Source organism: Delphinapterus leucas, chromosome 6 (genome assembly GCF_059928025.1).
Source record: "Delphinapterus leucas isolate spDelLeu-1000000601 "Yukka" chromosome 6, BTC_Dleu_Yukka2, whole genome shotgun sequence".
Taxonomy (NCBI): Eukaryota; Metazoa; Chordata; class Mammalia; order Artiodactyla; family Monodontidae; genus Delphinapterus; species Delphinapterus leucas.
In genome coordinates this window covers 117,478,574-117,490,339 of record NC_143134.1, presented here as the reverse complement: position 1 = coordinate 117,490,339, position 11,766 = coordinate 117,478,574, and the positions used below count along the sequence as shown (strand labels likewise).

Below are 11,766 nucleotides of genomic sequence, written 5' to 3'. Positions count from 1 at the left end.
TGCATTGCTCCAGAAGGGACAGGTCTTGCTTTCTTAGGGTCCAGCTGTCATGTCTCCACCCAAGAGCCTTCCATGGCTCCCTGCTGCTCACAGCACTGAGTCCCAAGTCAACCTCTTCTGTGGACTTTGAAGGTTCTCCTACCTGCCCCACCTTACCCAGGGCAAACTTGTTTTTCTTTTTTTTTGGCCGTGCTGCGCGCCATGCAGGATCTTAGCTCCCTGACTAGGGATCGAACCCGTGCCCCCGGCAGTGGAAGTGCAGGATCTTAACCACTGGAACCTCCAGGGAAGTCCCCAGGGCAACCTCTTCTTATTCTTCCTCATTCTACCTGCACTCTGCTCTGGCCAGCAGCTCTCAACGCATTCCACACTCAACCTTTGCCCACCTGCTGCTCCTTACCCAAACGCCCTCCTGACTCCTCACCACCTGAGCCTTATCTCCATCAGCCCTGGGATCTCACCGAAGTCAAGCTGCCTTGAAGCTCCCCAGACTGCTCTCTCCTCTGAGGCTGTGACTTCCCATGTGTCAGCCAGACTAGAACGGAGCAGGTACCAGATCTTACAGTTCTCATGTCACACCTCAGCACAGGCCTGGGCATGTCAAATACCCTTAAGAATCTGAACTCACATTGGAAGTTAGCAAATAGTTCCTATAGCCACTTTTGCAGTTAATGTGGCATCCCTATAGCCACTGTCTCCCCTGATCCCCACACCAACCCTGGGAGAAAGGCAGAATGTTAAATATCATTTGGTAGAAGGGAAACTGAGGCCCTGGAAGGGAAAGTGACTCGCCTAAAGGCCCACTCCAGTCCAGTGCCCCTGACCGACACCACGCTGCCTGCGTTACCCCATCTGCCTTGGCCGTCAGGTCACCATAGAGCAAGCCCCATCTCTGCTTCACTGTAGGTTCATGGAGGTTAGACCCATGGCCCTACCCTCCAGCCATCTGGAAACATAAATGGATATTATTGGTCTGATGTGTTCTTCCTCAGACAACATGGCCAGTGGAAACAGGGCAGACTGAGTTAAATATCAGAGTGAGCTTCCTTGAAAGAAGGTCGTGGATCAAGAAGGCAAAGGCAAGGGATGAAGTAGAACCCTTTTCCCTGGAGATTTCTGGGAATGGGGCAGCCTCCACTCCTGCCCGCACACCCACCACGTTGGTCCAGGCCAGCTAGGGCCGGAGGCAAGGGGAAGGAAGGAAGCCTTCAGGCTGTCCCATGGCTCCCAGGCCCCTTTCCCAGCTGCTCCACGTCCTACTGCATGCCTGGGTGCCATTCTTACACTCTCACATCCGTGTGCACGCCCACACACACATCACACACCTTGCTGGTCACACAGTCACAACCCTCGGGGACAGGTCCAAAGAGTCAGGACTGGGAAGTGCGGGCACCAGGGTAGCCCTGAGTGTAAGTGAATAAAATCTACCCATCCAGAGAGGATTTGGGTTCCGATCCTCAGACCTGAGGTAGGCTCACTAGGAGCTGGGAGACAGAAGTAGAGGACGGAATGGAGAACGGAGGAGAGCGGCTAGAAGGGGAAAGGAGAAGGGAGGCAACGCGTGGGAGAGAGAGAGAGTGAAAAAGGAAGGAAGCGCCATGCAAGTGCTGGAAAGAAGAGGGCAGGTGGGATGAGCCCCACGGCCCCCTCCCCAGAAACGACCACCTGCGGAACTCAGCGCTCCCTGGGGGCAGGCTCCGCCAGCCCTCGGCCACACCCCCGGTGGCTCTGGCACCCACGGTCCGAGTGACCTGGACAGAGAGGGCCGGCTCTGGCGACCTGGGCCGATGCTCCGGAATCCGGCCCCACCTCCCTCCCGACCACGCCCGCCCGGCGGTCTCTGCCGCCGCTTTCAGCCCCTACTCACCTGGGGACCCCGGGCGGGGCGCGGTTGGGGCGCGAGGGCACCTGGGGGGGAGGACCGAAGGGGTCAGGGGAAGCCCCCGGCCTGGAGGGCACGGGGGGCGCCCCCCCTAGGGCGGACCCAGCAGGCGGAGGCCCAGGAGCAGGGCCCCGCGACCCGGGCCGGGCTGGGGGCACCGCGGGGGCTCGGCGCTGCGGTGTGGGGCTGGACGTGGGTGACCTGCGGGCGACAGGGAGCGAAGGACAAGGAGGGGAGAGAGATGAGCGGCTCCGCCCCACCGTGAGGCCCCGCCCCCAGCTGGGTGCCGGTCACGCCCATGCGCACAAGCTCCGCCCCTCCGCGCCTTAGGTTTTCGCCGGCGTTTAAGCCCGCCCCCAGAGGCTCCAATGTTCCAGCTCCACCCCTCCCGGCAGCCAGCTCTCCACGGCAAGCCCCGCCCCGCTATAAGCCCCGCCCCGCTATAAGCCCCGCCCCTCGCTCCAGGTGGGAGCTATCCCGGTGACGCCGGCGCGTCACTGCCCGGTCTCGGCCCTCCTCCAGCGGGCCCCGGGCTGGGGGGCTTTGGGGCCGTGGGAGCCGGCCCTGGTACCTGCGTCCAGCCGGTACGCTCTGCACCTGCAGCCAGGAGTCGTCCACGGGCGGGGGCATGGGCGTGCTGACAGTGGTCGTGTTGATGTCGCCGATGATGCTGAGCGCCTCTTTCAGTGCGTGGTACATGCGCAGCATCTCGTCGCGCCGCTGCGCCTGCTCGGCCGACTCCTCCATCAGTGTGTTCTGGTCCCCGCACGAGTACAGGTTGGCCAGCAGCTCCGAGAAGATGAATTCCTTGGTCTGCGGGCGGGCAAAGAGAGGAAAGGGCTGGGACCTGACGCCTGTACCAATTTGCCCTCCCCGCCGGGCCCTACTAGCTCGGGGATGGGGCTCTGCCACTGCCTAAACTCAGAGATCTCCCTTGCTTCCCCGCCTCCCCGCTTGCCCTTTTTCTCAGATGGTCCAGAGAAGAAAAGTGAACTGTTCAAGGTCATAGATCTAGGAGAACACTCAGGACCTATTATGCACCAGGACACCTGGTTACTCAGCTTATTTCAGCCTCAGCTTCCTCATCTGTAAAATGGGGTAGTTACACCCTTTCCAAAGACTTGTATGCTCCACTGGACCAAAATAAGGAAGACGACAGTTTAAAATTTTCCGAGCCCTTGAGTAGCAGGTGTGAATGTGTGCCTGGATCGGGTGAAATGTGAGTGTCTGTGTGTAGGGCATGGGTTAATGTTCTCCTTAAAAATTCCCAGATGTTACCTGGGCCAGGCTCTGGAACATTTGTGGAGAGATGCTGAGGTTTTTTATGCCGTAGGCCTGTGTCTCATTTATTCGTTATCTAAATTTATGTTGAGCACCTACTACATGCCAGGCACTGTGTTGTTATGCACTTTATATTCATTTAATCCTCAACTCTATCCATATTTTACATATAAGAAAACAGAGGCTCAGCGAGGGTAGTTCGTTTGCTCAAAGTCACACAGGGAATTTGAGGCAAAGCCAGGATTCCAACACAGTCCTAATTCCCTTCAGGCCATGCTTTTTCACTAAGCCATGGGTGGAAGTGGTTCCGTGGGGTGTGTATCTCAAAACATGGTGTGGGAGATCTCAAAACATGGTCTGGGAGTTCTCAAAAGATGCATATTCCTAGCCCCTCCTGGAAAGCATTTAAGCATGCTTGGAACAACTTGGTTATGTGAATCTACAAAATAATATATGAAGCTCACATTACATTTCTATTGGATACCTCTGGCGTGGACCCATGCCTCCCTCCCCAGACTTGGTCCCACATGACTAGCCCGTGCCTACTCCAGGCCAACCTGGCCACCTGCCTCCCTGGTCCCACGAGAGCACCCGCCCCCCACGCGGTGGTGCACCCACATTGTTGATCATGAGGTGCATGATGGTCTTAGGCATGAGGTCCCGGACGGTCTTGTTAACGATGGCCATGTATGAGTCCACCAAGTTCCGGATGGTCTCCACCTGCCGCTCCAGCTGTGGGTCCATGGAGTGCATGAAGTTGTCTGAGCCATTCTCCTCCGTCTCACTGGCCTGCCATTGAGGACAGGGCATCAGGATGGCTAGGCCCTCAAAGCCAGGTTCCAGGCATCCCCAGGGTCCCAGCCCCTTCAAGGATGCCTGGAACGCTAAGATACAGAGAGAAGCAACTGGCCTGTACACAAAGACACCAGCTCCCCCATAGCTCTGGGTCTCTGGGCTCTGTCCACCCCAGTGCCTCTCAGGACCCCAGACCCTCATTCAGCCTTATCTTGGCTCTGACTCTAGTACCTAGAATTTGCCTTACTTTCCCAGTCCATAAATTAGGAAAGGACATCTCCAAGGACACTTCCTGATTCTAAAGGCCTGGCCAGATCTGTCGCCAGGCTAGGGATGCCTGGCAGAAGATGAGAGAGGGACACACTCACTTTCTCTTTGTCCTGGGAGGCCCACACCAAAGCCATAGAGGTCACCACACCAGCATTGCCATCATCGCCGCCGCCACCAGCAAGCACAGCCGTAGCAGACACACACAGGAAAAGAGGAGGGACTGAGTAAACCCAGGGCACTGCACCCCAACTGTAAGGCAACTCTAGACATTGTCACAGTGAAAGAGGGTAGAAAAGTGAAGGCAGTCAGAAGAAAGCATGATCATACGAAAGGGATGTCGGAAATGCCATCTGTGTCAGAGAAAGAGTCATGTAAAACTGCATTGGAGAAGGATGGGAGGAAGGGTTAACTCTGATCCCACCCCAGAGCAGGTAGGGGGAGGATCCCTGCTATTTCTGAGCCCAATAAGAGCCGGAAAATATGGAATGGCTTGGCATCACTGTGGATGGCTTCCCCTGGAGCCCCTTATTTTAAGCAGCTTGCCCCTCCCCTACCTCCCCTGCCACTCACCCCAACACGCTCGGGGTACACGCCAGCTCTCAGGAAGGAGGCCTTCCAGCTATCCACCTCCTCCTGTGTCTCGCAGGCCAGTTCCAGCTGCCGATAATCCTTGTAGACGTTCCTGCAAGATGGGGCAGGTGGTGAGGGGAGATGGGGGGCAAGGCCCATTCACCTTGGTGGTTAAGGGCGTGCGTGGACTGGGGTCATCGTGCCTGTGGGCCAATCCTGGCTTTTTACTTGCCAGCTGTGGCAAGTCCCTTCTCTCCCAGCCTTAGTTTTCTCATCCGGAACATGGGTTAATAATAACAATTCCTGCCTTTTAGGGTCATTGAGAGGATTTAGTGAAATGAGCAGTAAAATACTCTATTAGAAAGGGACTGAGCTCTCATGAAAGGGGCACCCATGACAGTGCAGCCCCTGGCTTAGATCTCAACCCCCATTGGCCCCCTCCCAGGCTTTCCCCTCTTGGCAGCTGTATTGAACCCTCACCTCTGAGTAGGAGAAAGTCCACTAGAGTCAGCCCTGGGTTGGGAGGGGAGAGGCCTGGTACTGCCAGTATCTCATGCAGGGCAGGTACTAACCAAGTGATTGCAGAAGGACAGGAGGGGAGGAAGGAGGGAGGGAGGGAGAGAGAGAGACGGAGAGGGAGGGAGGAAAGGCAGGAAGGAGAAAGGAAGGGGTGGCGGGAGGGAGGCCAGGAACGAGATCTGGACATGAGTGTAGCACAGATTAGAAACTCAATCAAATATTTGTCAAGTGAATGACTTGCTGGGGAGCCCGGGCAGATCTCTCTGTCTTCTGGATCCGTGGGCCCGTCTTTACTCCCCAGGGCCCCGTGGGAGCAGGCAGGCACCTCTGCTCCGTGTTGAAGAGGGCAAAGACGTGCTTGCTGGACATGAAGCCCTTCTCCACGTCCCGCAGCTTCAGGTTGTCCACGGACAGCATGTATTTCTTCTCTTTCTCCTGGGGGAGAGGAAGGAGTGATGGGTGAGGTTGGTGCTGTCTCTGCTACGCCTCACTCCCTAAGGATGCTCCATGTTGCGGCGCGGGGGGATCTGGGGCTGTAGACCACCAGCCCCCTTGCACCGCGTGGGCGCTGTCTGATGAAAGCCTGGCCACGGAGCCCCGGGTCTGCTGGGCACCTCGGCTCCCCACGGCGTTCAAGCCCTTCCCACCGCCTCCACATCCATGCCAGAGCTCAAGAGCCTGGGGTGGCGAGGCTGAGCTTGGCTCCCACATCCCGCCCCAAGCAAGCCCTGGACGCAAGCCAGGCCAGCCCCAGCCAGGGACCCCCGCACTCGGCCTCTCTTGCCGCCAGCCTGGCCGATGGGGCCTGCTCTGGATAAGCCTCTGACTTCATTTCCTGACTGGAGAGACGGGGAAGGGGGGCGGCCACCAGGCCTGGCAGCTTCAAAGGGCTGGCTCAGCCCACTCCCCACAGCTGCCCATGTGTTAGCGATCAGGCACACAGCACAAGCCTGGAGATGGTGAGTGTGTGTGTGCAATGTGTGTGGTTGTATGTCTGTGCAAACATGTGCATGTCTGAGCACGTGTCCTCTCACCACTGTGCGTGTGCCCATGTGTCCCTGTGTGTGCACGAGGGTGCCTGAGGAGGTGCCAGCCCGGCTGTGTGTGTGTACGTGTGCACAGTTCCGTAGGTGTGGCAACTGTAAATGTCCATGTGTCTGCATGAATGTACCTGCGGGACATGCACTGTGGGTGCACGTACTCACGTGCATAGAGTTTTCGTAATGGGCTGAATCTGTGTGGTTTATCTGTATCGTCTGGGAGGAGTTACGCTTATCTGTGGATGGCATGTGGGTGCCAGGCCTGTGTGCACATGTGTGTACATCTGGTGGGGGCTGACATGTGACTGTAGGCTCCTCTGTCCTATAGACAGAGGGGAGGAGCTCAGGGATCTTCGGAGGAGGTACCCCAGGATGGGGCTCTGGGAGGAGGGGAGGGGTTTCTGCTGCCTGTACCCCACTAGTCAACCCAACACCACAGGGCCCACGCCCGGGGGCCCGGGGGGGGGTGACTGTGTGGGTTTGGAGGACTCGGGGCTTGGGCATGAGCCTCGCCACGTATCTCGGGTCGGGGGCTGGGTTTCAGGGGACCCTGCTCCACGTCCTGGCGTCATCCTGCCCACCTCTCTCTGCCCCCCGCACCCCCCTGGCCCATCCAGCCACATAAAGCCCTCTTTATGCCAGGCGGGTGGCCGGGAGCCCCAGAGGGCGGCTGGGGGAGGAGAGGAGGAAGTTGCACACGCGGCCAGGGAACATCTGGAAGCATTCGAGGGAGGCCCCGCCGCCACCCGCCCTGCGCTCTGCTCTGGGGTTGGACACTAGGTAGGAGCAGCCCCCTCCTTCCCGCAGGCCGGCCCGTCCCCAGGCCCCTCCTCCCCAGCCAGAGCTCCCGCTCACCCCTGCCACGTCAAAGGAGGCAGAAGGGGAGTCAGAGCAGAGAGGGGACCCCGGGCTGGCTGGGCTGGGCTGGGGACCTTGCATCTCCAGGACATGGGGCCGAAGCTCTCACCCGACGGACAGACACTGCAGCCTGGATGGATCAGAGGACACCTCCACTCCGTCTACCCAGTGTTTAGACTATCTGTTCAGGACTTCCAAATTGTACAGTAGTCTGCACATTGGTTAGGCTGGGCTGGGTTAGACCCTCGGCACCGCCGCTGGAGAGCTGGAGCGGCCCCCACGCGCCATCCCAGAACCGGAGCCTGGAGCCGGGGCAGGGGGCTTGGGGGGCACAGGGTGGGCTGGGAGGAGGCAACAGGGATGGGGGCGCCACCATGCTGTGGGACGGGGTGGGGCTGCTGATGGGTGGCGGAGGAAGAGTGAGAAGATGGGGGGTCAGTGAGGGCTGGGGATGTGGGCGGCCGCCTGTCTGCCCAGAGGATCACCCAAGTCCCAAAGACCAGACGGTTGGTGGCTGGGGGAGAAGGGGGACAGATCACCCTCCGCCCAGCCCGGACCACCTCCCTGTCCCCAGCTGTTTTAGGGCAAAAAGATCCACTCACAACCCAACACACACACGCAACCTTACCTCGGCACGAACACACCTACAACTCGGAAACATACATTCCCACACTCGAATTTTAAATCACACATCCGTGTCCCAAGCACACACAAGTGCATGCACACACATGCGCACACAGACGCACACACCCGCTCACAATGGAACACCAGCCCTCTCCCATCCTTACATCCCCAACACATACAATACATATCCTCAAACGTGCCACACGCACGCCCTCCCTCCTCAAGTCCACTCTCCACACATACACACAGATGCTTACACACCGGGCACGGGCACACACGCCTCGGGCACACATGGTCTGCCCCCACACACACATGCAAACCCGCAAACACCGAACACGCCCCGACGCTTATACCCCAGACACTCTCCTGTCAAACACCCACACCCCACGTCCACAAGCCTCACATACACCCTCACCTCCCAGCACTCACTGCCCAGCCCTCCCCCACGCACACGTACACTCAACGCCGGGGTCACACTCGACTCAACTCAAATGTACACACGAAGTTCCACAGAGACCAGCCCCCCGATACACACACACACACACACACACAGACACACACACAAGGACGGGGGCCCTGCTCAGATATACTCCCTCCTCCCCCCAGTGTAGCCCATCTCTAGCCCCCAGCCCCAGGTCACACTGTCCCCTGGCCCTGTGCAAGGAACCTCAACACAGGAGCCCAAGGAGTGGTGGGGCACGGGCACGTCTAGGAAGGCTGCCCAGGCGGTAGAGCAGGAAGCGGTCCCCACACCCGTGCCCCGCACAGCCTCACGCTCCACCCTTCGAGGGGCCCCATGCTCTGAGAGAGGCCAGGGTTGGGGTAATGAGGTCCAGATGGCTTGGCGCCCCCGCCGGTGACGACAGAGGGCCCCGCCCAAAGTGAGGAGGGGGGCCCTGCCTGGGGAGACTTGGAGGGGGCAAGGATCAAGGAGGGGGGCTTGGAGAGCGAAATCAGAGGCCACCGCCCCAGGCTCTGCTCCCCCATGGAGAGCACCTTCACCTTCAACAGACCCCTCAGGAAGAAGGGGGTCCCTCCCCCCACTCCTTGGCCAGCTGGAGTTCATTACCACAAGCCCCCTCCCCCCCAGCCCTCCCTGCTCTCTCTGGTCACCTCTGGAATCCAGATGTGGAAGCCAAAGGGACTCGTTCTTAAAGGAGACCAGCAGCAGGGAAGGGGGGTGGCTGGGCTTCTCTGTGCCCAGTGGGCAGGGAGGGGTTTGGGGTGGTGCCTCTGTGGGGCCCCATCGCTCCTCGCCCCTCCAGCTGGAGGCACCCTGGGCATCCCCCTCGGACTGCTGGGGGCTGGGGGGCTGGGGTGCAGGGGTTAACAGCGTGTCTGGCAGCTGGACTCGTGTGTGTCATGGGCCTGTGGAGGCCACGGAGTAGGAGGCACGCCCTGGAGCAAGAAAACAGGAAGGCTGCCGGGCTGGTGGGGTCAGGGAGGGATGCCCAGCACCCCTGCCCACCCCAGGGCGCTGAGCCCCAAGCTCCCCAGTCCTGCCAAGCCCTCTTCTCCATCCAGCCTGGATAAGCCCCCAGGATTGCCTGCCTCTGGTCCTGACCTCCCACCTCCACCCAGAGGTCTTTGATGAGAGTTTTAAATCCCCCTTTTGGGTGGTTCAGTCCACTCCAAGCCTGTGGTAGGGTCTCAGCCTGCCTCTGGCCACCAGCCAGACCCCTTGATGACCAGCGGCCCTTGACTTACCTCGTCATCCTTGTACCAGGACAGATTCTCGGCGGTCAGCACAAACCAATACTCCTTGGAGCCCCCCTTCATGATACCGATGTTGTTGATGGTCAGCCAGCCCTTCCGGATGACCTGGAGGGTCGGGGGGGGGCAGGAAGTCAGTGGACAGAGGCCAGGATTCCCCATGGAGGATGGGGTGGGCAAAGAGAGACCCTCAAAAGCTCACCCCTCCCCCAGCTCTTCAAGGCCTGGCTGGTCAGAGAGGGTGGGGGCCAGACCTGCCCTGGTTTGAACCACAAGTGAACAGAGAGGAAGACAGAGGAAGTCAGAGGTCAGCTCAGGATAAAGAGCCTTCTGACAGAGCCATCTGAGTAGGGGACTGGTGGCCTTGGTAGGGGACAAGCTCCCCACTGCTAAAAAGTGTGCAAGCAGAGTTTAGGTGGCTGATTGGGCAAGATAACTCTGAGTATCTTTCCAGGTTAACAGTCAGTTTATTCAAAGACTTTTTCTGACCTCAGGGACTTTGCACGTGCTTCTGTTGACTCTGCCTAGAAAGCACTTCCTCCTGTTGGCCTGGCAAATCCTACTCATCCTCTGGGTATGAGCTCAGAAGTCACATTCTCAGGCAGACTCTCCCCGGCCCCCCATATAAGTCAGGACCCCTATTATAATCTCTCATCGCTCCCTTAAGCTTTCTTCTATGACAATGACTGGAGTTTTGAATTTGCATGCGTGTGTGTGATTATCTGTTGATGTCAGTCTGTCTTGCTAAATTGTGAACTCTCTCCCTCACTGGTGTGTCCCAGCACTTGGCAGAGGGCTAGGCAAACAGCAAGTTATCAATAAATATTTGTGGCATGAATACATGAATGCTGTGATAGTAGGGTTCTAAGAGTCTTTGCCTCCAAGCCCCAGGACAGGGGTGCGGTGGTAGAGCACAGATGTGGCAGGGAGGAGCTGAGCACAAATTGTCCAGACTCCTCTTCCCCGGAGAAGCCCAGAGTAACAGGCAAAGGTCTCTTTTCACAGCAGGAAGCAGCTGTCTCTGGGACTGTCCTGAGCGACTGACACAGATTAGGGCCTGTGGATTCTGCTCCAAGGGCAGGGACACTGACCAGACCCTGGTGGTGGGACGGACTGAGGGGACAAGGGAGCTACTTCTGCTCCCTCCCCCAGCCCTGGCCTCCCTGGCTTCTCCCCTGAGCATCCGGAGAAGACTGAGCAGCCTGGGGCTGGCAGGAAAGCCCTCTGGGGTCAAGCCTGCTTCTAAGGCCCTCAAAGCAACCCCCCCCGCCCCCCGCCCCCACTCCCAGCCCTCCTTAAACCTCTCTGGCTTCCCTGAGAACCTTGCGGAGAACCCAAGTCACACAGCGGATCACAGCTAGTAGCTGCCTTAGTCATTAACAGTGATGTGGTAGCCAAGTGCCTCATGACCACCCTCCCACCCTGTCCCGGTCTGGAGAGGATCCCCTCAGCATCTTGTCACTGTCTTTGGAATTGAGTCTGAATGCCACTCCCTGGCCCTCCATCTCCCCAATCTGACCAACAGACCTCTCCACCCTGCTCCCGCCCTGACTCCTGTCCTCCCTCGGCCACCCCCAGCTCTGCCCTCCTCCCTGCTCACCCAAACCCCCCTTCCAGAGCCCCAGCACCAGGGGCCTCCTGTTCCCCCCACTCCCACCCTGCCTGGGGCCTGACTACAAGCCCAGGCTTCCAAGGGGCAGGGCCAGAGTCTGACTCCTGTCCAGGGGCCAGCACAGTACAGGCACCAGTGAGTGTTTGCTGAACCGAATTGCCCTGGGATATTGCATTCATTAGCTCCTTCATTCTATTTAGCACCTACTGTGTGCCAGGCACTGCACTGGGGGCTGAGGATTTACTGGTGAACAGGACAGACCCAGCCCTTCCCCTTATAGGGTTCAAGAGGGAAATGATATGATGCCAGTAATCACACAAACACCTAGATTATCACAAAGAAACTACAGCCTCTGGAAGAGCTCAAACTCTATGGCTGGTGGTACAACTGGGGCTGAGAAGTGATGTTTCAGCAGAGATCTGAAGGGCAGAATAGGTAAGGAGGCACTGGTCTCTTGACATTTCATTCACTCTTTACAACTCTCTGGTAGAGATGCCAGCTTAAAAACATTCTCTCTCATCCATCCGTCCATCTATCCATCCATCCATCCATCCAACCGATATTTAAAGAGCCCCTACTCAGTGCCAGGCCCTTGCCAGGCA

General features: G+C 58.4%; 1 protein-coding gene across 11 annotated transcripts in view; it reads right to left on the bottom strand.

The window, feature by feature from the left end:
• Positions 1–11,766, bottom strand: part of DNM1 (dynamin 1) — a 45,961-nt gene that overhangs the window by 3,407 nt on the left and 30,788 nt on the right. For 7 of the 11 annotated variants that reach the window (XM_089913803.1, XM_089913800.1, XM_089913801.1 and 4 more), the window contains 6 exons: positions 9,547–9,660; positions 5,643–5,752; positions 4,799–4,910; positions 3,782–3,952; positions 2,454–2,695; positions 1,868–2,083 (listed from right to left, as the gene is read on the bottom strand). In XM_089913803.1, the coding sequence (XP_089769929.1) occupies positions 1,868–2,083; positions 2,454–2,695; positions 3,782–3,952; positions 4,799–4,910; positions 5,643–5,752; positions 9,547–9,660 (965 nt within the window). The remainder of the gene's footprint in view (positions 1–1,867; positions 2,084–2,453; positions 2,696–3,781; positions 3,953–4,798; positions 4,911–5,642; positions 5,753–9,546; positions 9,661–11,766) is intronic. The other 4 variants (XR_016393651.1, XR_016393652.1, XR_016393653.1 and 1 more) reach the window with 1 other exon arrangement.